The sequence below is a fragment of the Acartia tonsa genome, chromosome 10 (genome assembly GCF_053477335.1).
Source record: "Acartia tonsa isolate MP-2025a chromosome 10, ASM5347733v1, whole genome shotgun sequence".
Taxonomy (NCBI): domain Eukaryota; kingdom Metazoa; phylum Arthropoda; class Copepoda; order Calanoida; family Acartiidae; genus Acartia; species Acartia tonsa.
Window position 1 is genome coordinate 32,056,577 of NC_137269.1, and position 26,629 is coordinate 32,083,205.

Here is a 26,629-nt window from a genome sequence, read left to right on the forward strand (position 1 = left end):
GTGTGTGCATGTGCAATGCATGAATGTACATACACAATTCAATGTCTTGCAAAATTAAAGTTTAAATGGCAGCAAATTAAATAAGACAGGAATAAAGAATGCTCTAATTGAATATTAAAATCGCAAAACTATCCCAAAACAGTGGCGTGCACAGCATTTCATAAGGCAGGTGTGAACACCTTGAGGACGTGAAACGGGAGAAGGCAGATCTTCCTAATATTTATTAGAATGTTGTTGAGTACTTGACACTCCTTTAAAGCACCCCTCCGCCATCGCACACCACTACCCTGAAGATTCCATGGTTGTCTTTTGTCCGTTAGTCTGTCTGTCTATAGGTAATCTATTGGGATATGTGATTGTACGAATGTTGTCATTATGCAAAATAAAACCTACCTTATTCACAAGGAGCTGATGTAAAAACTAACCAAGGATGTCACCGTAGAATCATTTTTATGCTCTGAAAGTATTTTAATAGTAAGTACCTACTAATTTAATTATATGTTACATTAGATTTAATTGCTTTCGTGCTTTCACACAAAGTAAACTGCTTAATCTGATAATACCCCCTTGTCCCTAATTTTATTTTGTCTATTTGTTTAATCCTTAAGGTCAGATTAGGTTAGGTTACGTTATATTGTCTACATCGCAGGGGGTTAGTTTAGGAATAAAAACTACCTACATCCCATGTTTTCAACTTATTAAAAGAATAAAGCAGAAGGGTAGGGAGAGGGGGGGGCATCAGTGCTCCACCAGAAATTTGTATAATAGCACAGATTTCTTATATTCTGTATTAAAAATGAAACCTTACTGCAAACCAAATCAAAACAGTATGGCAGGTGTCACTAATTTCAATACAAAACTAAAAATTTGAGAATCCATGGCAACATACTTGTATAAAAGTTCGATTTTCCACTACTAACAATAACAAATAAAAACGGTAACTTTTTGTTCAAAATAATGATGTTTACAACCATTATTTTCTGTATGAATCTAAATAAAACTATAAATGTGCAAAATGTTAACTCTAAATGTATCAATAAGAAAAACTTTATTTATGCCAGGACATTGCCCTGTTTGTATTTCACCAGTAAAACAAACTTAAGGTTTAGGAAAATATTTATGGTAGTTTTTCAAACGCTCCATTTTCTGAATCCGAACTTTGTTGTTTTTCAAAATAAACTCTGTCAACTTTTTCTAACAATCTGAAAAAAGCATCTTCTTTATTTTACAAAATTTGAAGGGGATAAAATAAGTTTGACCCCTTAACCCCACGCCCACACCCTTCACTTATTAGGTATTCATAATATGAAATTAATTATAAAATGCTTTCCTAACAAGATTCTTGAACTGTCCAACAATATTCTGTAATATTAATTAAAAGGCTTATCTTTCATGAATTCGTCATATCTTACTCACTTTATTCGTAGCGAAGCTACTTTTTGACTAGTGTCGCTAGATCCTTACATTCATTCGCCGGTCCTTCTTACAGGGTATGTTAAAAAAAATCTGAGGGGCTGTATAATATGGAGGTTTGTGTTTTCTCTTTTCCCCCCTTTCACTATTCTCTCTTTTTCTTTATACTTTTCTCTCTTTCTTTACCTTTCATTCTAGAAAATTATTAATTTTCAATGGTGAGCTACTTATGGACATAATTGTCCTTGCTTAATCTATGAATAACTGGGCTTAAAAGTACAAAATTAAGATAAACAGCTGGACCAATTTAAAAAATGATGTAGGTAATGTAATTTGTCTTTTATTCTAGATAGAGCTAATGAATTTGGATCGAATGCAGTTTTAGGTAAAATAGGTCTTTTTCGCGCTTTTATGTGGGCTGCGATTAAATTGTGCAATATTAATTTCTTACTACTTCAAATTACTTGTAGGATTTCTGTTGTAACAATTTGGAAACCCAACATAAACTTTCAGCCGTTTGGCCCTAAGTAGCAAACAACTGTCTTATTTTATAGAAAAGATTCGATTCCCTTCAACATTATACCTACTGTATTTTTATGTAATAAATATTAACTAAAAATATACGAATTAAAAAATAAGCCCTTTCCTGTAGTCTGGTATCAGCCAAGGGGGTTGTATACAAGGCAAACAGATGTCCGTACACCAAAGCATCTAAAAGAATTATAAAATATTAAAAATCAGTCATAATTTGTAAATATAGGTATTATTTTTGAAGTAACAAAATAAGGTTGCTAATAAATAATATTTTAAAACTTAGAATAGGTTAAAGTCGTGTCTAATATAGGCATAATATCAGGTATCTTAAGAGATTAGACAATGCACGATATATTGATGTACAATACATCCTCATTGAAGATTAACAAAATTACCCCTTCTGTAGATTTAAATTATTGGTTAAAAGTTTGGACTCTTTTAGTAATTATCAACCAACAAAAAAGGGGAATACGTACGAACGAGAGCAAAAAATTCTAAGCACCTAACAGATGTGATCCTTAATATTTTTTGGGGAATATACTAGGGCTATGCTTTATACCTATAGTTACACCAACTAAGAAATCAAGTTTCGCCGTAGTTTTTTATGAATAAAACTTTAAAATATTAAGCATTTTTTGATGAAGTATTGATGAGTTCAAAGGTTCAAATAAATTAATACAGTGCCGTGAGATGGAAGGGACAGACGAACACATATAGCCTAATTAAAAAGTAGCACCGCTATTAGAAATCACTATAAGATCTAATCTTAGTTTATTTGCTATGTTTTCTAAAAATGTATACTATTATTTCACCATAACTATTTTATTTACTAAAAACAAGTTTTATCAAACATATGTATTCATTGCATTATGTATACAGAGAAAAAAAGGATAACAACAGCCGTAGAAGCGAAGCTTAATAACAGTCGACAAAAAAACGAACAATGACAATTTTAGAGTAACAGTTCTTTTCGCAAACTAGCTTGAATTGCAGACATAATAAATTGCCACGAGGATTCGTCATTTGAAGAAAAAAAATTCTTGTGAATTGCTAGACTTGGCAGATTATACCAAACAATTACAGAAAATTATTATAATATATTTTATAACTCTACCATGCTGTACGTTAGGGACGCACGGACTCTTAATTATGGAAAAGGCTCATTTATAAAAATATGTATCTTTTTCTATCCTAGATCGAAGATTACGAGCACAAGCTAAATTGCATTTTAACTAGAATTGTTGATGCTTACTTAAACAAGTAAAATAGTGTCGTTAGTAGCGCAACAAGACAGATAGTTTTAAATATAAAACTTTAACAAGGATGACAACATCCATAAGTAGCGAAGCACAAACAATTAAATAAGAATTTAGATATTAGTTGTCAAAAGCATATATATTAGGAAAAATATCACGAAACCTTTTCAACATTCGTTTTTAATTTCTTAATATTTATATTTCAGTACTATGACTAACAGACTGACGGTCAAAGTAAATTACATACTGGATGCTCAAAACAATAGGAAATTTAATTTTTATATAATTTTTAACTACAAAAATTTTAAAAAACGGACCATGAACACTAAAGATATGAGGAAAAATGTGAAAAATATAAAAAATAGCCAAAAACCTGCAAAAAGGCAGTCTGACCACTATTGATGTTTTCTTAAAACAGGAAATTTAATTTTGATATCTATAACTGAAAATCTTTGGATATCGGGCCATAAACACCAAAGGTATGGAGAAAAATGTAAAAAATACAAAAATAGCCTAAAACCTGCTTAAAGACAGTCTGACTGCTATAGTTGTTTTCTTGAAACGACAGGAAATTTAATTTTGATATCTATAACTGAAAAAATTTTGGAAATCGGACCATAAACACCAAAGATATGGAGAAAAATGTGAAAAATACAAAAATAGCCTAAAACCTGCTAAAAAGCGGCCCTACCGCCATTGATGTTTTATAGTTAATTGTGCTCCTTAATAATGGGAATGTTGTCAAAAAATTTCAGCCTTTTATCTTTTCAGGAGCCGAGAAAATCACCTTTCCCTCAAACTAAGACGGACATACGGACAGACGGACATTTCAAATTATAGAGTAGCTTCGCTACTAAAAATACATTTGAGTATGAAATATTTTTTTATTAATAGAGAAAAAGGAAACATGTTACATATGACGCACTTAACTAATAACAATAAATGACTGTCAATGTTATCCAACAGCTTTTTATTGATTCTTGATCTATAATGTACTATAACTCATAGATAACTAATACTTCTTATCGTACATTTAACCTACTGTATAAAGTTAAGACATTGTGACTCGGTTTCTTCAAAGCACAGAAAAAAAATAATCTTAAGAAATAAATGACCCAAAAATTTTAATAAGAACAATAATACTTATACAAGTTTAGGGAAGCTCAAGAAAGGTTAAATTCATCTTCCATTACCCCCGCCCCCTAAATTCTTAGATTCAAAAACCAAAATTTTTATCCTAACAGGCCACTAAGCACAAATACTTATAATATCGTTCACTTAAGCAATAGAATACCTCAATTTCCGCGAAAAACGTATTTTCATTTTATTTTTGGCTAGAAAGGCATAACAATAACAAAAATTACTAAACATTCATTAAAGATTCTAAGTAGGTACTTACTTTATGTTTTTTATCTCTATTTTTTCAATAAGAACCTTTTGGCTTTATTAAGTATTAGAGGAATGTGAATGCGTGTATAATGGATGTAGAACATACGTGGATATTATGAAAGGGGAAAAATTATCGTCAATTTAGCTTGCTAACATGGAACTTGTTTATTGGTCAGTTCGTTCATCCAGTAGACGTAGAGGGGATGGCAAGGGGAAATCGAAATTTAGCCCGCTGCAAGTTTCACTTTATTAGAGAACATAAAAATCTGGTGTAAGATCCAAGTAATAATAATATATCCTCTGTGTATGTGTGTGTTTTATCTTTATTTGATTGTGTGAGGTGGTGTGTGAAGATTTCACTAGAAAAGTTAAATTCTGACTAACACATTTAAATACACACAAATCCTTCCTTTTCTTTAAAATGCAGTCATCAAGGGATAAGTAACACAAGTAAAAATATCATATTTTAGAATATCCTTAGTCCTTACTCTTATCATGTAACTTGAATTTTTATGGTCTAAGCGAAGCAACTAAAAAATAAGCGGTTATACTCTACATTTTAATATGTTCGTATGTCCGTCTTTGTTAATTTTTTTTTTTTTATGAATCACAATCTCGTTTGGAAAAGATTTTAATTGAATTAAACTTTGTTAAGTTGGTTATAAATACTGGTTTATTAGAGGTGTCAACAAACTCCAAAAAAAAATAGGAAGAATCTCCCCCTTTTTCGCCCAATCATGACCACCCACCCCCATGGTAAATTGCTGTCTACGTCACTGCACTGGTTTTTGTGCTTCACAACAACTAATAGATGTTGTCATCCTTGTTTTTGATAATTGACAAATTATTTTTCATTCTCTAGATCCTTATTACTTTAATCCCTGATTTGTTTCGACTGATAAGATTAGCATAGAAGTTAAACTAATCTTTATCATTCAAACTTTAAGTATTAGACAATGCAAATTGCTTTCATTTTTTTCTTTCATACTTCATACATATAAATAGCGAATGGGTCCCTAGCATTAAGAGACCATGTCTTCAAGGGGGGTAGAAAAGTAGCCTAAAAACTATCAATAAGCTTAAATCTTAAAAGCAAATTATATACCTTAAAACAATCTCGGGACCTACGAGAAGCTTCCCTAAAATGGAAACTCATTTGCTTGAGTAGATTTAGAAATCTTAAGCTACAGACATAAGAACCTAACTACTTTATATAGTAGGATATCCTATTATATAAATTAGTAAAGTTTTATGTCTGTAGCTGAACCGATTAAGTTCTCCGTCCCCCTTAGAGGTAAACTTTGAATGAATCCCCGGGGTGACTTTTTAGGCTTAATCATTTTCAAATTTAAGTCTACTATTTGGATAGTTTTGTGCTCTAATGCTCTTCTCTTTCCCTTCGAATACAGAGGTGAATTCTTAAAAAAAACTTTTGCCCCACTAAAATTTTAGAGAGGCAAAATTATCCCCTCTAAATTAGTTTGTCTCACAGATTTTAGTGGGGCAAAAGTTTTTTTTAAGAATTCACCTCAGAACTCCTCAAGGCTAAGGGCGAAGTCATTTGTTATTGGTAACTAGATGTATATTAGTATATTTCAGCCAAAAAAAAAACATTCTGATTTATTATATTTTAAAATCTTTTTTTAAAGTATCATATAGGTATAATATTTGTTATCAAAAATAAATGACCTATTGACCTTTAATATTTAAAACAATATTAAATAACAGTTGTAATAAATAATAAAGGTATTTATCTCCCAAAATTGCATATATTTTCTTGGATAGGCAAATCATGACGTAAAATTCCGACATTATGACGATATTACAGCGACATTAACTAAAGATAAATAAAAGGTGGGGGGGGGGGGGGATGCAACCATCTATCAATGCACAAATGGCACTTAGAATCCGAATTCCGTCATAAAACTTGGCATGAGCAATCCTTGGTAGGTCTTTTTTCTAAAATCGAACAGAAAGTTTGAAAAGCAGCCTCACCTAATTCCGTTGGTCTTGCACCAAAAAAATAAGGTCCGTTATCCAACCTAAAAAATAACACATTTGAAAGCAAAAAATATTGCATTTATTTCGTGTTCTAAAATATTAGTTTCACTTTCACTCACTCACAACATTTATCAACAGCTAACAGCTACCAGGGAGAAAGAGGAAATTGGGCTGATTATTACTCTTAGTCTCCAAAGTTTTAAAAAAAGTTTTCTTATTCGTTGGGAACTTTTAATAAATTTTAATTGGATGTTTCATGGCGTTGAGTGCCAAAACCAGTAATTGTATTCTACAAAAGGGGTAATTTTGTGTATCACCATTGGCGATATACAATAATTTATCGGCCATTGTCTTTTCCCTTTAGAAAAGTTGCATCCAAGAACACCGCAGCTTTTTTACGCAAGTAATAATATGTCAAACTAAAGACAAAATAAATCATATCTTACGACACAAGTAAACAAATAATGAAATCAGAATTTACGCAATTAATGCCGGGAGGATATAATAAGAGAAAACAAAAGGCACACCTATTTATATATAAACATGTGATATGTACACACTGACGACCAGGGTAATTTAGAGAGAAGCTTGACTGTCCAAAAACAAACTAAATCCTACCTCTCACTCAAGGATTTACACGTATCTTCAACTTCAGAGTAAACCTCCTCTGTAGAAAAATATGTCAAATAACTTTTAATCCACATTTATTTCTTGTTGAGTTATCCTTATACTAAAGTAACAGGATGTTTGTTTGTCTGTGTGTCTGTACCGAAGGATCTCGCTAAACGCTGAACCTGAACCGATTGGGTTCTCCTTAACAGGGTAGATTCTCATGGGTCCCGGGAAGGTTTATAACTATTTTGGGGGAGGGTACCACCACCCTCCCAAGAGAAATGACAAAAAATATTTGGGAGACTTCAACGTAACATAAAGAGGTATCGTACGTAAAGAATTATCGTAGAGACTTTAACAAACAAAAACATTTAAAGTGCCACTAGAGGCCTCTAGGGGCGTAGCCGCTAGTTTAATGGATAAAGCAATGGATATAGAATACGTGGATATTGTGTCATCGGATTTTAAGGGAGGGGATGGGGTAAAGTTATATTAGGGGAATGGCCCATGGGGGGTATTATATAATCCAGCTATAATAACATTTTATCAGGGTATCCAAGAATCTCTCACAATATTCACGTATTCTATATCCATTGATTTATCCATTAAACTAGGGGCTACGCCCCTAGAGGCCTCTAGTAACACTTTAAATGTTTTTGTTTGTTAAAGTCTCTACGATAATTCTTTACGTACGATACCTCTTTATGTTACGTCGAAGTATCCCAAATATTTTTTGTCATTTCTCTTGGGAGGGTGGTGGACCGTGGTACCCTCCCCCAAAATAGTTATAAACCTTCCCGGGACCCATGAGAATCTACCCTGTTAAGGAGAAATACTACCAATACTTAGGAATCTAAGTACTCCTTAATAATCCTAGTATTAGGGGAAAATTATTTGATTTTATTTACCCAACGCATAACAAAATATGGTATTATTTAAATTGCCCTTGTGCCTTTCATTCATTAGGCTATCTTAAGATAGAACACCTGTCATACGAAGGCCAGTTTAAGAAAGAATGAGTGATAAATAGGCATGGTGATGTGATTCTGATATTAAATCATCCATTAGCTCAAACCAAAAATATACTTTCTTTTCTATAAAGTTGTATCTCAACCCTATACATAAAAACACAATTGTCAACACAACAACTTTTTTTTGCAGAGAAGTAAAAAAATTGCAATTCTTACAAGTGTTGTATACAATATCACTTATCACAAAATTAATGATCTCCCTTGAGATTTATGGTGTGTGATCACTTTCACACATTATAACATCTGCTTAGTGTTTTATAATAGCAAAAAGACACAATAACGAATCATACATGCAGTACCTACTTTTCAGCTACTCGGTGGCCCCTCCTTTTTTATAGGGTAGCTCTTCTAAAAGGGGACAAAGGTTGGGTTTCACTTGGAATGCGAACAACTAATGCACGTAAGATGATAATTTAATGTAAGGTTTTCAAGGAGATGATAATGGGAAAAAGTATTTTGTAATGTGGTTATAATATGCAGTTTTATGATTTGATAATTGACACATGTGCGAAGGTGAATGCACAACAAGATTTACTCATTTATTACATGATACAACAAAAGTATTCAGGGAAAAAATGTATAACACTTGAGATTAAATTGTTTAACATCTTTGGAAACATATTATATTTATATTAGGGATGGCAATCCGTCAAATTTTTAGACCGGATTCGGATTCTTACAAGAATCCGTCCAAAAAATGGCAGATTCCCGCGGATTCCGGATTCTTATTTTTGGCGGATTCCGGATTCTAGCAATATATTAAAAGACATTTTTTAGAAAATAAAAATTATAAGTGCTACATATGTCCTAAAAATTAATGATCTTGGTGTTCTCTATAGTTCACTTCCGAGAATCGAACCAGATTTTAAAAGATATTATATAGGTACAATGATGATAATCTTTGCCTTCAAAAAGGGGGAGTTAAAAGAAAAACTCAAGACGCTAATTTTAGCCTACCAATTAAGAATCCGAATCCGCTATTAAAAAACGGATTCCGGATTCGTAAAATTCAAGGGGGGTTCACTGCTGGAAGGTTCTAAAAGTTACTTGCTCGCGTCCCCTATCGTTGACTGACAGTTATTGTAAGAATAAACAAAAAACTTTTGTACAAATATTTTTCTTGCCTAGAGTCTTCTCAGCCCATCCGAGAACTTTTAATTTCTTTAATACCTAGGTACAAAAAAAATATCTATTTTATGTATTAACTTGTATCCCAATATAAAAGTATGATATCAGTATGTATGTCTGTCTGTAGCTAAATATCTCGCTGGACCTAAATGATTTTACTTTACTGTGAAGTTTCTTAGAGGTCCAGGGCAGGTTTATAACTATTAGTGGTATCCCAACTCTCTCAAAAGAAAACAATCCAGCAAAATCATTGGATAAAAATGTACATATTTGGTATGAACTAGGAGTTTTATTTAATTTCTGAATAAAACTAGCAGGGTTGGCAAAATTTCGGTTTTTTCTAGAAAAGTCCGCGGACAATTGAAAAGTCTGCTTTTAACCGGTTAAATCGAGGAAAAAAACAGAATTTCAGGGGTGTATATTCTGCACAAGATTCATTTTTTCCCCTGCTGTCAATTTTTTTTCTCCTCCTAGTTATTTCCAGCAAGGAAGGAAATAAAATGGAAAATTTTTTTCAAAACTCTTTATTTTATTCATATTATCCCCCATCCCACATATTCTTTTAGTTTTTTTTCACCAAAAAGGTGAAAAATGGAAAAAAAATGCTTTCAAGTTCCCTTAATTTTTACATTTTTTCCCCCCAACCACATATTTTTATTTTTACCCTCCCCACCCCCCCTCAGCCGGGTCAAATTTGAAAATATACACCCCTGCAGAATTTTCAAAAAAAACAGTACACACAGTTAAAAACATTAAAATTTACAACAAAAAAAGAATTACTTTTAGAGAGCAACATATTTATTTGAAAAAAAATTGAAAGAAGTCTTTTGTTGTAAATTCTAATATTTTTATACTGTGTGTACAGGCGTTAAAAGAAAAAATAAGAAGTTTCTTACGAAAAAATAGTAATTTAGGACCTTTTTAGGTGGACTTTTCCTATGGATTTTTGTAAGGAAAATATTTGCTTGGGAAAATTATTTTATCTAACGGCAACTTGATGAAATCCAATCTGTTACCTGATTTTGCTTTTGCCAGGTGAGCATGATGTCCAGTGGCCAGGGATGGACGGATCCAAACCTTGGTTTTGTTATTGAATTCACAGTTACCTCGTCCTTCCAGGTCAGGTACAACTCTGCATTGCCCAACACATTGTTTACTAAACAAACATATTTACAGGGATATGACAATGGACGAATACTTTATGTACATACCCTATGATGATAAACAAAATTATCCCTTCATTAAAAATTATTTGTTTAAAAGATTGGTCACTGCGAGTTTGAGCCAACCAATAAAGTTTTAATAAAACTACTTACCAAGAGACATATAGGCTCGCATATCTGATCTTTGGTTATCATCTAAATCTCTCACAAGACTTATACCCTACAAAACAATAAAACATTCATAACACAGAATGATCCGTATTTATGAGTTATTTAACAGGACATATTTTCTAGTATGTCTTAAAAATCAATAAATATCCTATGTATTATAACCGGTTCTGAGCCAAACTGAAAGAACATGTAACATGTCGTATTAAAGACAATTTTCTACGAATAATAAAATTGAAATTAAATTCAATCCATGAACTATTCCGGTTCAACGAAAAAATTAAATAAGAAATGTACCTAATGAATAAAATAGACTTATAAAAGGGAAAATTGAACAAATGTATCTTCTGGCTCACTTAGTAAACCTCAAAAGTGGCTCGGTACCTTAGAATTAACAAAAGAAACAATGTGTTCCATCTCCGCGACCACAAAATCTCCGGCCTTAATGAACGGAATCCTGCCTGTGGGAGACATGGACTCTGCATTGCTCCTACAAACAATACAAGTATTAGTAGGTATCTAACAATATTAGTTTTCATGAAAACTTGTGCCTTTATGAAAAAAAAACTATCTTTTCATGTACATACATTCAAACTTCATAGAACGTCAAGTTATAATCCAGTATAGCTTCTAAACCGACTAATATCCAGTGGATCAGAACCCGTTCTAAGCCATACTACAGCATCAAATTACAAACAATTTTTCACGAATATTAAAATAAAAATCATAAAAGCCACGAAAAGCTGTCTATAATAAGATTAATAGGTAACTAAACATTACTTGGAAGGACTGAAAATTATTATCTCGTGATTTCAGCCAAAAAACTGCTATAATTAGGTGAATATAGACTATGAGGTATGTCAAATTTTAAGAGTGTGACTGGGATTTTTAGGGTGGAAAAGGTAAGAGCTATGAGGCATAATAAATAATAATAATACCTACCTTTCCCTGACAACAAAGTCTAGGCCAACCATATGTAAATAAGCCTGAACAGCCAAAGAGGCCACATTATCTGGCAATAATATCTGTTCATCCTAAAATAAATAAATATAGGCATAAAAACAGGGATGACAACAATTCAGACTGACAAATAAGCATTGCCATATATAAAGTAACAACTTATTTAACATTAGGTACTTAGAAGCCGTAACCTAAAATAATTCGATTAGGATGCTTTATAAGTACTTACATTAGGTAAACCTATGATTTTACGAAATTTGTTTGTAAGTCCTATCGTGCTTTGTAAAGAGTTGCACTTGATGTGGGCCTAGTCATTCCCCCTTCCCTATCTTTTTATGTCGCACACATGACAAAACAGTAGTAAGCACCATTTTAACGCCTTAGGTTAAGAGTATGACGCGGTATTAGACCAAGAATCTAACCTATTACCTTCCCGAAAACGAACGGATGCCACAGCCGCGGGCTTGAAACCTGGTACTTACATTAAAAGTTTGATACAGAGTGACATCCTCCGGCCAAGGATCTGAATGTAATTCCACGCCCAGAGATTCTGTTAACAACACATTAGCTGACATTTTACCTGAAAAATATTTTTTTCTTTCATATTGATAGGTAGTAAACCTTTAATTGCCATAAAAAGATAAGTGATAATTTTCCTATTCAATTAGAATTAAGCTTTATAAATATATTATATCATATCCAATTATATAAAGTGGTGAGATTATTTTCTATGTTACTGAAGATTGCGATAACTACTGAACCAAAAAAGTCCTACATTATAGGAAAGCTCTACATACGTCCCAGGATTGATTTAGGTTAATTTGATACAGTTTTATGTTTAGGGAAATTTGTATGCCCCTTCCCTACTCTTAAAGAGTGCAAAGCCCCTAGATGCTAGGGTCTCTGCCACTAGTATTCCATAAAGAGGGGGTATACTTAAAGCTCGCATAAAAATTAGTTTATAGGCATCATAAAAAAATCTAACTTTATAAAACATTTTATTCACTACTAAGGTACCTAGCTAAACTCAAAATATAATATAGCAATTAAATCAATTACAAGAATCTTTTCATAAATATGTTATGATATCTAAGAGATGGGACAATGGAAGAAAAATTATAATGTACCCAATTATTATCCCTTAAATAGAGTGAAATTATTGGTGGAAAAGTTTAGTCACGTCTACATCAATTTTAATTTGAACAACACAAATAAAGTCTAATATTACCACACTTTAGTTTTGAGAAAACTATTAATTTTGTAGGTAAATGCTGTTGGGCAATTTCATAATTTACTGTCGAATTAGCTCTGAAATTTAGCTAATGTTATAATATTCAAATATATAAAATAGCAAAAAATAACTAAAATTTTGGTATAAATAACAGAACTATACTGTGTTGTATAAATAAATTATCACAATATGAAAGAAACGATAACTTTAACCTAAAATATCAAATTAAAACTGGATTAAGTAAAACAAAGTAAAGTACTATATGACAAAACAAATAAATATTAATGTGCAAAATTTAACAATTAGTCATTAAATTTTTGTTAGGACAATAAAACCAGAATTTTCTCGATCTTTCCGTTTCGGATTCCATTATATAAAGAGCCAATAGTCGTTTAAAAGTATGTAATAAAAATTTAAACTTAATTTATTAAAATAGTAGTTAGGTAGTAAAGTAGTAATAAGATAAAAAGCATATATAATATTTTTTAAAAATTCAGAATAGTTTATATACCTATGTTTTTAAAAAGAATATATAGGAATAATTCTCTCAATATGATATATTACATATATATAAAATAACTAATTTATAAATCAATCATTTTACTTCACTAAAATGAAAAAAACTGTGTATATTTTAACTATAAAAAGATATTTTTGTCAAAATTGTTTTTAAGTCACAAGAGCTGTGCAGAGAGCCCATCCTAATATCGAGGGTGTTATATGTGTGAGAGTGTGTGTGTGTGTGTGTGTGTACTTGTGAGTGTACTCTTTTCAGTCAGATGACTTATTCTGTAATTTTCGCTATCTAGATACTTCTCTTCATTTTAGTAAACTACCACTTTGAAGCTGTATAATAAGTATAGCCCGTTTTCTTAAACAAGCAGCTAACTGATCTAAAATAAGTGTGGTTAGGTTACTGTTCTCAGTTCAGTTACCAATCATAAAGTACGCAAAAGTTTTACAATGGTTTCATAAATAAACTGATGTGGAAAATGCGTCATTTTTAACATGGGTTATAAGCTGTCGCAGTTAACCGATGAAAGGCAGGGTTGCCGTACTAAAATTCATTTAAATTAGCATAAAAGGCCTATTTGTGACAAATGTCGTCTTATAAAAAAAAACCTAATACATCTTGGTGTTTATTTTATTAATGGTATAAGTAATGAAAAGATGCAAAGAGCATAGAAAATGAAGAAAAAGTACAAAGAAGAAATTTTTAATTTAGGTTAAATACATATAATATTAGTATGATAAAACAATTTTTTAAAAATCCCTTGTCAATTAAGATCTTCAAAATAGGCAAATGCTGAATTTTTCAAAATTTATTTTTTTGTGTGGGGGCAGGGGGCTGTGCGCGACCGCAGTCTTTTAATAAGTAATTTTTAATGTTTAGAATTAATTATATTTATTGGACAGCTTTGTTATGGTATGGTTTGTAATGTGACAAAAAAAAATTTTCTTCCTTAAAAAAATTTTATTTTTAAATCTACAAAATCATCGTAGCTGTTTGCTAATTTACAAAATTAAAGCCACCCCATTTCGTATTTGTTTTTATTTTTTTCTTCTGAAGTACAAATGCCCCGTACGAATTTCGACAGCTGGCTTTGGTTAAGCTGTTTTTATCACCTTCGGTTAAGTCTTAACTGATGTGAACATTGGTTTAGCTTTAACTTATGTTATGACGTCACACATCGGTTATCATGATCAGTTAAATTTACTTCAGTTTGGTCTATGAAACACTTAACAGCACCCTTAACTTATGTCTAAGCTGCTAACCGATGTCAATTTATTTTATGAAAACGGGGTTATATGTTTCAAGCTATAGAAATTAAAACTTATATTAGGCCAGGGATACAGGTAAGGGACAATGAACAATTAATTCAATATCAGTGTTTTTGCTGAAAGGCCCTGAAAACCAGATTTATCCAGAAGATTTGTGGGGGACTAAAAAAAGTTTTGGGGTTTAAAAATTTTTGTTATGTACTTTGCCTATTTAATGTTAAAAAGAAAGGAAAAATGATTATCTAGAGATTTTACTTATTTCTTTAGTTTTTTAGATTTCTTAATTATTTTTACGAAGACCTTTTAAAATGTATGATTCAAACAACCTCAGAGGGGAAATTTAAGAAAAGTAAAAAATATCAAAGAGATAAATAAAATTAAAGGATCTATTCTGGAAATTTTCAACTATTTATTTTTGCAACATGTACAGTACTCAGTGACCTTTGGAATTGCTTCCAATCACAAGATATTTAAAATTTTATTGTTAGGATAAGGAATGGAACACCACTACACTAGTTCACTCTCGCTTCTTGACTGCCTTGCTCAAACCATTGGTTTTAGTGAATATTAGTATGGTATTCCTTGTTTCCAGCAATATTTACAATTACAAACATTATATAAAAATTCAATATTTACATCTAACATATATTATAAAAAATCTCGTTATATATTAATTCTTTTTCTTATTTACAACAAAAATATTATTTATAAAAGCAATTTTTTTATATACAAGTTTGGTTGTTCTGTATTTATAGTTTTGTTGGTCATATCAGACGAGAACTGGTACTTTCAACATGGTATGGCCGTATCATCTTTGTGTGATGGTGTGGTAGGTTTGTGTGTATATCTTGCTGAAATATATACATAGTTTGATAGATGAATTATCAGGTGTCTATTTTAATATTATAACCTCTGATTTCCTGGATAGGTATAACACATAGAGCTTCTGTTTTATAGAGAGGTTTATATTTGGTGATGTAACAGATTTAAAGAAAATAGTAATTGCAACGATTCTTGAATTTAGAAAACTCAAGTAAGAGAAAGTGATTTAAGAATAAAAGCATTTATTTGAAAATTATGTTACTAAAACATCAACATGAAGTAAAAGTTCTGTAGTTAATTACTATAAAAATCATACGTCAAACTTGTTCAGTTCATCCCTAGTCCTTTTCTATAGACTGCCAAAATACAAGAAAAACTTAAATTTTTTGAGGGTTTTTAGAATGACAAATATCACAGAGGAGTTTCTATCAATGAAATTATATTTTTAAAAAGAAATAATTGTTAGAACCAGCCAAAATAATTTAGCTCAATACGAATTTTCTTGTCTGCTAGAAATTGTATTGATTATTTGTTTGATTTTTGTCTGCCAGGATCAGAACAAATTCAGCAGCATTCTGTGTGCTAGTCCCCAAAGTTTTTAAAATTAGCCAAAATAAGCAAAGTTAATTAGTTCCAGTGCCAAAAGTCTAAGACAGCCAAGAAAATTAATTTTAGATCCAATGTCAAATCCCAATATCCCTGTATTTGTGGAGTGAAAGTGACCCCTGTTCTGTCAAATTACACCCCCTTGCCATACGTAAAATTAAGCTATCCCTGTAATAGATCTAGACACCTATTTAAAGTCATAATTCTAAATGGGTATCCAAATCAAATAAAGGGGGAGGGTGGTTCTTTTGCCCTATCTCTACGGAGGGTGCTTACATGGGCCTAAACTGTGATCCTGCAGACTATCCTAGTCCTTGAAGGGTCTCAAACTCTATGGGGCTACCCTAAACTTGATTGGAGTCAGTTTAACTCAACAACTATAATGGTGCTATGTATGGTTATTATGATTTGAATTTGAGAATGTGTGATATGTCTACATTTTCAGGGTATCTTTAATCTTTTTTTTAGCTTCTATATTGATTTAAGTTGATAAATGTCTTTAAAGGAACCCTTAAAGAAATACACTGCTGTGACTTTTGGAAGACTTCCACAATAAAACAAATGCTCCAGCTGATTTCTCATGCCAGATATTCAGTATCTGGCAAATTACCGGATATCCGGCTGAATAACAGGATATTTGCCAGATATCTGGCCAGTTACTGCATATCCAGCATTATAAATCAGTTGGATATCTGGTATCTGGCCAAAGAATTATCTGGCCCAATCCTATTATATTGTATGCAATTTGGCTTAAGAAGATCACTTGATACACATTCATGTGTTATAATTAAGAATGCCCCCATTTTTTTGAATAGATTTCAGGTTTATATCAACACACTAGAATTGAAATTATGTAAAAATCTTTAAAAGCTTTAGAAACAGGTCGTTTTGCAGAATTTAAAAGCTTTGCAGTGATTGTGTGGTCGCAATTTTTGCATTACAGAAAAAATATTGTGCATGGTTCATTTTCAACCATATTTTGGCTGGGGTCCAAAATTTTAACAAAATTTTTCCAGGGCGGGACGATTTAGTGTTCATTTAAAGAAGTCTTTTAGGCTTCCCTCCCCCCCTACAATTGGTCCCCATCCTATTAAATGTTCAAAAATGCCCCACCTCCTTAAAAAATATAAATGCCCCTCAGTCACCCTTCACCTTTTTGGTGAAAAATTGCCATAAAAGATACCCTAACATTAAAAAAGATTAGTTATCCTTATATAAAGTGACAGGATCTCTATCCCTCTCTTTCAATACCGAAGGATCTTGTCAAGTACTGAACTCAGTTAGTTCTCCTTTACAGGAAAGCTTCTCATTGGTCCTGGGAAGATCTATATTATTTTTGGGTTGGATATTTTTACAAAACCACCCCAAGAGAAACAAACCATAGAAAAACTAAATTAATAAAAGGATCGTCAAAATAAACACCCCCCCCCCCCCTCTCTCTCTTGAGTGCGTTTTTATACAAATTCACCTGTTACTCCTACTAAATTCCTTATTACCTAGATACCGAATATTACATGTCATAATAAAAAATGTTACGCGGCATACCTCGCTCAGGACGTCAATTTCGTCAACTTTCTCAAAACAAAAATTCATTTTATGACAGAAACAAGGACAACTTTGTAGAAATGATAAAAATAATTATTTTTCTCGTGTGAGTTTGCATAAAATCGAAATGACGTAAAAAGCTATAATTTTAGTTATGATAGAATATTATTTTTTTATGTATAAAATTTCACTAGCTAAAATTATTTTTTCATTAAGTTGGATTACATTTATATTTCTTTCAAATATGTGACTTAATTAAGTTACCAGGCAGTTAATGTGTTTATTTTACTTAAATTTTAATATTTTAATTGATTTATAAGTTTATAGATTACAATGACTTATACGTACGTTTAAAGATGTTATTGATTAACATAAATTTCGTTAGTTAATTAAATGACATATGTCATCAAAAAATTTCAATTTAGAGACAAAATAGTCTAAAATTAACCATATCCGTTCCTTTGTAATGATTTCTTAAAAAACATTGTCGGTTCAGAGGTTTGTGTAACTCTCCACCCCATATAAAGTTATAAACCTTCACTGGGCCTAAAAAGAAGCTCCACTTGTACAGGAAACTCATATCGGTTTAGCGATTAGCGAGATCATTTAAAATCTCTCTGCCTTATTTAATCAACTATCGGCCACGCCCCTATATACCGCTCTTAAGTCAATCGACTCACCTATGTTCTATATCAATTGTAATTTTAAAAAAAAATTATTGGGAGAGGGATTCATTGTTTTTAAGGGCGATTTCTCTTTGGAGAGTGGTGCTACCCCCCTCCAAAATATCTCTAAACTTGTAAATTTTCCCTGGACGAAAAATATTTGTATTATGGCGATCCCTACGACAATGTAATTAACTCACGGGACCGAAAAAAAATATAAGCGAAACATTTTTACATACGGAGTTTATCCATTTCTTTACATCATATATAAAGTGAAATGGAACAGGTAATTTTTGCCTTAAAAATCTCTCTTTGCTCCCATTGATCAATATTTTATATATATGTAAAAAAAAGAACTAAGCTTTTCAATGAAGATTATATTGTTTGTCTGAAAGTCTTGCTGCCCGTTGAACTGATACGGTTTTGCTTTTCAAGGATTTTATCATCTGGTGTTTTATAAGCTTCTTCAAGCTTCCCAAAAATAGACCCCCCAACCCCTTAAAAAATTATGTTAATGACTTTAATAATGCTATAATAATATTTTTCCCTTTAACATTTATCAAATGAGGAACGCTTTCCCCTATTATACATTGAAAGTTTTCACCAATCGGTCAAAATTTAGGAGATAGGATTTTAAATGTGCTTTTGGCTGATTTTTCACAAAAATAATTTTGCCTCACTATCAAGTAGAGAGTCTATAATTTTTTAAGAATCCACATCAGCTTAAGTCGAAAGTAAATAATACTTTTGTCTGCTAGAAATGTTCCTTCTTAGATTTGACGAAAAAAGGGTTCAGAATATGCTTCTATAATCTATTCTTATATTTCTATTGTATAAATAATCTAAGAACTGTTGTAATTAAAAACTAATAATTAGTATTAAAATAAATATTATATTACAACTAGAATTAAATATAAAGGTTTCATATTACAAGATTTTAGATGTCACATAATAGTTCTAAATTTGTTTAGTTGGCACTGTTAAATAAATAAAAGTTACATTAATTGTAGAATTATTGAACTCTCTTATTGTAAAGTTTGGTAAGTGTTCTTCAACATATTTTTAGCAGCGAAGAACTCTATAATTAAGTTTGCCTGTCCGTCCGTCGGTCGATAACGCCATTGGTTCCTTATTTTAAATAATCTGTTTTATTTTTTGGGTGAAATTACCCAATACTTAAGAGCATCTAGTGTATATAATTTGTCCGTCTGTCTCTGTTATGCTACACAAAAGACGTAAATATTCATTTAATATGAAAGTTTCGCAATTTTCTATTACTTATCATATCCTTCTATCTTTTTATGGCAACTTCTTAACAGAGCTAATAAGCTCACTTCGTCTGTTTTTACTTCGCAATGAATGAATGTTGTCATCCTTGTTTTCCTTTAATAATTTTGTTTGTATCGAAAGGTACTTTTTGCCTTTTAATATTTTCAACTCTCTGGAGAAATATATAAATCCTGACAAATTGATTTAGCCGCTTCAAAAAATTTTAAAGGGTACAGCTATCTAACTAAAAACAGAAGCCGCCAAAAACGCATTCAAGTAGCAAGCTTGTTTGAAATAATCAACTTATAATTTTGCTAATTGACTCGGTTATTACGGACCTAGATTTAGAGTAGCTTCGATAGGTAATTTAAGGTAGTTATAAAAAACGATAAGATTGTCTATGTATTAGGTATATGGAAAGAATGTTAGAAAACACAGCGTAAAATGCATGTACATTTTTTCTTATCTTCTCGGTTTGTTATTTTTTTAATATTGCTGTTTTTTATTAATATAAGGATTTTTAGGACAATATTTTCTTCTGAAAGTTTTAATTAATAAATATGACTTTCACTAAAGTAGCCTCTCATTGAATTTTCTTAAATATTATGTATATTTTTATAACAACGACCATAAGTATCAAAGCAAGTTAGAGCAACTTCGCTTCTAAAACTACATGTACATATACATATATTTTGTTTCTTTGACATTTTGACCCTCTTATGAAATAATTGCAATGTAGTTTTATCTCATTTGATTAGTCATTAGTATATAATCTAATGTGATAAACTTCATGTGTTATATTTAGTAGCGAAGCTACTCTATAATTCACAATGTCCGTCCGTCTGTCCGTCTGTCCGTCCGTCTGTCCGTCCGTCTGTCCGTCCGTCCGTCCGTCCGTCCGTAATTAATGAATTGGGGGAAACGTGATTTTCTCGGCTCCTATAAAAGATAGAGAGCTGAAATTTTTTGACAACATTCCCATCATTTAGGAGCACAATTAACTATAAAACATCTATGGTGGTCGGACTGCTTTTTAGCAGGTTTTAGGCTATCTTTTATATTTTTCAAATTTTCCTCATATCTTTGGTGTTTATGGTCCGATTTTCGAAATTTTTTCAGTTAAAGTTATCATAACAAATTTCCCGTCATTTGAAGAAAACAACAATGACGGTCAGACTGCCTTTTTGCAGGTTTTTGGCTATTTTTATATTTTTCACATTTCCCCCCATATCTTTGGTGTTTATGGTCCGATTTTCGAAATTTTTTCAGTTAAAGATATCAAAATTAAATTTCCTGTCGTTTGAAGAAAACAACAATGACAGTCAGACTGCCTTTTTGCAGGTTTTAGGCTATTTTTTATATTTTCCTCATATCTTTGGTGTTTATGGTCCGATTTTCAAAATTTTTTCAGTTAAAGTTATCAAAACAAATTTCCCGTCATTTGAAGAAAACAACAATGACGGTCAGACTGCCTTTTTGCAGGTTTTTGGCTATTTTTATATTTTTCACATTTTTACCCATATCTTTGGTGTTTATAGTCCAATTTTCATAAATTTTTCAGTTAAAGATATTAAAATTAAATTTCTGGCGTTTTAAGAAAAGAAACAATGGCGGCAGGTTTTTGGCTATTTTTATATGTTGATATATTTCCCCATATCTTTGGCATTTTTGGTCCAATTTTAAAACTTTTTTGCATTAACAGTTTCAAAATATTTTTTCCCATTGTTATGTGCATCTAGTATGTAATTTACTTTAACCATCTTCATCATACAAAATAAAACAAGGTTTCATGTTTATTTTCTCCAATAAATCTATTATTGATTTTAATAAATAAACTTTAAATCTACTTCTACGTATTCCCATCCACAATTTTGTGCTTCGCTACTTATGGATGTTGTCATCCTTGTTTTTGTTATTTAATTATTTTTTTTACTCCAATGGATAGCTATGATCGTTAGTTTATGCTCATTTTAATCGTTCTATCAAACTTAAGCCTCACATGAAAATTTTGTAACATTGAGATGCTTTTTTAAAGCGTAGAAACTCTTTAATCATAACCACCAGATAGATTTTAATTGTGTAATTTTAGGCAAATGATATTAATACTATTAACGTGATTTTGGAATTTTGATTCTTAGTGCGATAAAGCACTATGTTATATGCTAAGTCTTCGAAAGAAAGTGCATTAATATTTTTCATTCTGTATATTTAGCGATTTTTTGTCCATTTTGAACTTACTTCAAAAGTAAAGCTCTGTCACTAAGTTGGTTAATGAAGGTTTGTCAGTTTGTCCGAATTTTTAAGCTTCGCTCTTATGGATGCACTCAAAATTGTACTCGTAAGAATTTTAAAGCAATAATTCAAATTCGTAGCATTAGCTTTGTAATAATGCTTCTTGAATTTGAATTAATTTTGTTTCATTGACTACATTCAAAGTACTTTAACCTATTACTGAGATTATAAACCACTAATGTTTCAGTTTGAATATAATCTTAAATTGCCCCTTTCCTAAAAAACTTTCTATTTATTTTAAAAAAATAAACCTCATTTTTTAAGATTAACAAAAACATGATCTTAAAAGAAGTTAGGGAAGTACTATTTTTTTTTGTAAGGAAACAAGTAATCCTCCAGTTATATTTTTAAAAGCGAAGCTTTTCTATAATTAGGGTCGGTCCGTGCGTACGTCCGTAACGGATAGCTTTTTTTCGTTAATTTAGGCATGTTAGAATTGTCCTATCGATTTCAAATTTTGCATGGTGATTCCTTTAATAGTTAGGTACGATTTAGAAAGCGTAGCAACTCTATAATCATCACCAAAATGTCCGTACGTCCATTTTAAACATGTTGATTTTTTTTACTTTTTTTAACAACAAATTTTTATGTGATCTAATCATCCGATTGATCTGATTTTTGGTATATTGATTCCTGGGACAACAAAGTATAATGTAATCAGCGAAGCAACTCTATAATAAAGTCCTAAAAATGTAAGTATGTCCATAAACATTATCCTGAATCAAGCAGTTTTTCAACAAATTTACTTACAATTTTGCTTTGACTCTTATACATTTATATTATGATTATTCAGTTCTGACACTATACAAGTGTTAATGTCCGTTTGTCCTACCGTTTCAGTGCTTCGCTTTTATGGATGTTGTCATCCTTGTTAACATACAAATATTAATAAATATGTAAGCAATATAAACAAGGGAAATGATCTTGAATTTTGGAAAATTTCTCTAATTAAAATTCAGTAAATTGTTTCATTTTGTAAATAAAAAATATTTATAAAATTAAAGCAAATTTAAGTTTTAGGTATAAATTAACATGTATGAACAGTAAAACGGACATAGTTAATTTACAGTGTAGTGTACTTTGAAAAATCTTTAAATTCAAGTTTTAATTTAGCGCATTCAGTTTTATTAAATGTGCACAACATTAAAACAATGTTTTAGTAGTACATCATATTTTAATTAGCAAAGTCTTTCTCTGTCATGAGTGCATATGTTCTTTCTTACCTAGTTCAAATTCAAGATAACCAGTTAAAATAATCCTATCATTATAAAACCTTTTGTCTTTTGGTAGTAAAATGACATATATCTATATTAAGTTTCTTTTTATTACTGCTTGTTTTATGCAGATTATCATTCTTGTTATACTATTTTTTACATCAATTACAGATTTGTAAAGGAAAAAAAGTGTTATTTATTTAAACTTATTACCTACAGTTTTGTAAATATGAATAATAGGTTATTTGTTTTGTTTAAAACATATGTTCTATACAGTGTACTGTTAGTATTCTTTAATACATTTAATGCCTTTAAGGACCATGGTGTTAGAATAAAAAAATCGAATTACAATACTATTTGATCTTAAAAGTATTGTTCTAAGGCCTGTTTTACTGTACAACTAATTTTGAGTAGCAGAAATCCAAACAGAATTAATTTTGTGGGGAAAGGTTATAGTTCTGTAGGTGAGTTATCACTTTCACTAAATGTATCATATCAAATCACCATAACCGCAAATTATTGCTACTGTCGTATACCCTTTCCTTGTGCTTTACTGTCATCATCAATCATCCCCTAAGATTTTGCTCATACTTGTCTCTGATTTATATCAAAAAACTTTCGATATGATAGTATGCGGAAGTAGTGGCTAACTATCCTTCGTTATGTCTCAATTTAGAGTTGCAGTCATAGAACATCCCCCTAATATGAGAATATATATATGGTCCAAACTAACCTCTAGCAATTTTAAGATTACAAATAGCGCAACAATTTTTGGGGAAGATTCATTGACTGTCTCTGTTTTAAAAAATCTATTATTTTGCCATAAATAATATCTAAATGTTTGTATACACGCACGTCATAAGCTAAGTTTTTAATATACAAATGTATTCATATTTGAAGGTAATAATATAATGTAGATATTTCGTACATCTAAATTCATTAAAAAATAAAATAAAAAGAGAAATGTTATTTATCGTATTTTCTCAAAATTGACCATACTGGAATTGGGTTTTCCAGGATGGCTTCAAAACCCGTGGCTAATAAAATTTATTAAAATCTAATATTTTTTCATTTTAATAAGCGCGGAAAGCTGTCTATAATACAATACGATAAATAACTTTTTAAAATATTCTTGCATTGAGCGATCTCATGGCCAAACTTGAAATTTTGCTTTCCCCCCCTTCGGATATAGAAGGTAGAATTACAAATTTTGCCATGTGATCACTATATTGTCAGAATGATTTGGAAACCTATTTATGTATGTGCAATATTACAAAAATGTTTTTCGGATTTTAAATACCTATTAAAATATAAGATTAAAACCAGTTTTGTAAGCAAAATTACTATACCTACACCTATTGTAGAGTAAAATTATTGGTTGCATAGTTTAAACAGTTAATCACAATTTAATTAAAACATAAAAAAAAAAATTTAAAGAATTTGACTTTGTCTCATATTGACTTATCCCTGTGGATTTTTATTTTTGGTGTGGCACAGCTGTTATTAATATAATATAGTCCTCAAATAGAAATATTAAAATTCTTTATTTATCTACTTTGAATAGACAGGATGTTGATTGTTGAGATTTCATGATTTAGTTACATTTATAAACACAGTCATTAAAATGTGTTCAAGAGGGCATACAAAATAAAATCCTATTGCTGTAGGTAACTTTATTTTTGTATGAATATTTTAGCATTTCATATTAGTTCTTTTTGAATAATATATGATGAATTAAGTCTGAACAAAATTGTAAGTATTTGTTGCAGTAGTGCTTAAATACAGGATTTTGTTTATGGAAATACTTACATATTTACTTATAGGACTTGATTATAGAGATAACTCATTTATACATGTACCTTGTTGTTTTAAAAATCAGTATTCCAAAAATCAAATGAATAGGATAAATGTTTTTAATGGACGTACTGACTTTCTGTTATCGATTATAGAGTTGCTACGCTTTCAAATCATACCTAGCTATTATAGGAATTAACATACAAAGTTTTAAATCAATAGAACAATTCTAAAATGTCTAAATTAACAAAAAGAGCTAACCGTTCCGGACGTACGGAAGGACCGACCATAATTATAGAAAAGCTTCGCTTTTAAAAAGAAATTTTTTGAAAAAGATTTTATCCTATTCCTAGAATGATATCAAATGCTCCTTGTTTTCTTCTAATACATTTCCAATTAGTCTAAACCCTATTTAGTTCAACGTTATCCTTTTAATAACATTATCTATTGAAAACAATACGTTCTAATCTTAATAGAATTTTTAGTTAAATCTTGTTTTGTCAATTGTCTTGTTTTATTTGAAATAAGATTTTGAACTTATACATACACTTTTCCAAGTTTTTCTAAAAATTAACTATATTAGAATATACCTAATAGTTAACTGTTCTTTTTTATCCAAGATGTTAAAACCATGAGATTGCTGCGCTACTATACCTATAATAGTTTTTGTTTGGGAGGGAGGGGGCATTGGGTTGTTAAATACACTAGTCCACAAGTTTATTATTGTAACGTTTCTTATTCGTTGGCTTAACAACTTTGGAGACTTTTATTTAATTTAGATTGGATAATTCATTAAGTTGAGTTTCCGAATGTTTCAACCACTAATTGTAATTCACAGAAGGGGTAATTTTTTGTATTATAATGGATAAGAAGATATCTTATCCTTTTAGATCTCTGAGTTTTTGTTATTTAAAATTATTTAATTTTTTTCAGAAAAAAAAGAAGTGTATTAGTAAGTTATAGGTCACCTTTTGTGACCCTTTTTAAAAAATGGAGGCGAGGATGGAGGAGTTAAGAGATGGAGGTGGGAGGCACATGAAGAAAGAGGCCGTCTTTCAGATTACTGGCATCACCTGTATGAAATGTGTCAGGTGGGTTAATTTTCATAATAATCTTCTCATTGAAATTCTTCATGACATTTCTTCATTTTTGTTAGCGAAACTTATCTATTATTAGTTTCGAATTGTGTCATTGTAGAAAACGTAGCACGGACCTATTTTAAAGAGTGGGGGAAGGGCGAGGGGTTGTTTTCAAAAGTGTTAACATTTTATAATTTGTACTTTATTACGTAATTTTGTGAGTGATGCAGCTTTCATGTTACCATGATTTTTGAGAAAGATGATTCATAAGGTGATTAAGACCATTATGAAATGAAGCTTCTCTATTATCAAGCTTAAAACAATACTATGTCAATATTAATAAATATCTTGTATTTCAGCTAGGTAATTGATAACGTTTTTACATAATATTAAAAGTTCAGTCATTCTGTTTTTGTTGATCTTCGTTAAATTTTATAAATAATCGAATTTTTTCGCTGCTATCTATAATACAAAGTAGAACGATGTCTGTCTGTCTGTCTGTTTGTTTGTCTGTCTGTTTGTCTGTTTGTTTGTAGCGAAGGATCTCGCTAACCGCTGAACCGATCGGGTTCTCCTTAACAGGGTAGATTCTCATATGTCCTGGGAAGGTTTTTAACTATTTTGGGGGAGGGTACTACCACCCTCCCAAAAGAAATGACAAAAAAATTTAAAATT

General features: G+C 30.9%; 3 protein-coding genes across 20 annotated transcripts in view; 1 reads left to right on the forward strand and 2 right to left on the reverse strand.

The window, feature by feature from the left end:
• Window positions 1-460, reverse strand: part of PIP5K59B (Phosphatidylinositol 4-phosphate 5-kinase 59B) — a 35,605-nt gene extending 35,145 nt beyond the window's left edge. For 16 of the 17 annotated variants that reach the window (XR_013883174.1, XR_013883175.1, XR_013883177.1 and 13 more), the window contains exon 1: window positions 394-460. The gene's annotated coding sequence lies outside the window, so the exon portion shown is untranslated. The remainder of the gene's footprint in view (window positions 1-393) is intronic. The other variant, XM_080174359.1, reaches the window with a different exon arrangement.
• LOC145329911 (metaxin-2-like) lies at window positions 457-12,243 on the reverse strand. 2 transcript variants are annotated; one of them, XM_080174377.1, is made up of 11 exons: window positions 12,138-12,243; window positions 11,638-11,729; window positions 11,080-11,185; window positions 10,681-10,747; window positions 10,381-10,520; window positions 9,361-9,406; window positions 7,212-7,260; window positions 6,588-6,634; window positions 2,060-2,124; window positions 1,334-1,362; window positions 457-1,205 (listed from the first exon to the last, which is right to left on the reverse strand). In XM_080174377.1, the coding sequence occupies exons 1-11, from the start codon at window positions 12,228-12,230 to the stop codon at window positions 1,118-1,120; spliced, it is 822 nt and encodes a 273-aa protein (XP_080030503.1). In that variant the 5' UTR covers window positions 12,231-12,243; the 3' UTR covers window positions 457-1,117. The 2 variants fall into 2 exon arrangements, with proteins under 2 accessions (XP_080030503.1, XP_080030501.1); XM_080174375.1 differs by having other exon boundaries at window positions 457-1,202; window positions 1,331-1,362.
• A 13,569-nt stretch (window positions 12,244-25,812) lies between these two features.
• The window catches only part of LOC145329914 (copper-transporting ATPase 1-like), a 95,783-nt gene continuing 94,966 nt past the window's right edge, over window positions 25,813-26,629 (forward strand). Inside the window, exon 1 of the mRNA XM_080174378.1 lies at window positions 25,813-25,966. Within this exon, the coding sequence (XP_080030504.1) occupies window positions 25,866-25,966 (101 nt within the window). The 5' untranslated portion in view covers window positions 25,813-25,865. The remainder of the gene's footprint in view (window positions 25,967-26,629) is intronic.

What these genes read in the sequence shown, in the direction of transcription:
- LOC145329911 (XM_080174377.1), bottom strand. Translation starts at nt 12,230, where the DNA reads ATGTCAGCTAATGTGTTGTTAACAGAATCTCTGGGCGTGGAATTACAT. An exon ending in TTTCTTTTGTTAATTCTAAG is followed by an intron (nt 10,748 to 11,079) that starts GTACCGAGCCAC and finishes ATTGTTTTGTAG; the next exon opens with GGTATAAGTCTTGTGAGAGA. An exon ending in CCTGGCAAAAGCAAAATCAG is followed by an intron (nt 9,407 to 10,380) that starts GTAACAGATTGG and finishes TTTTGTACCTAG; the next exon opens with GTATTAAAGAAATTAAAAGT.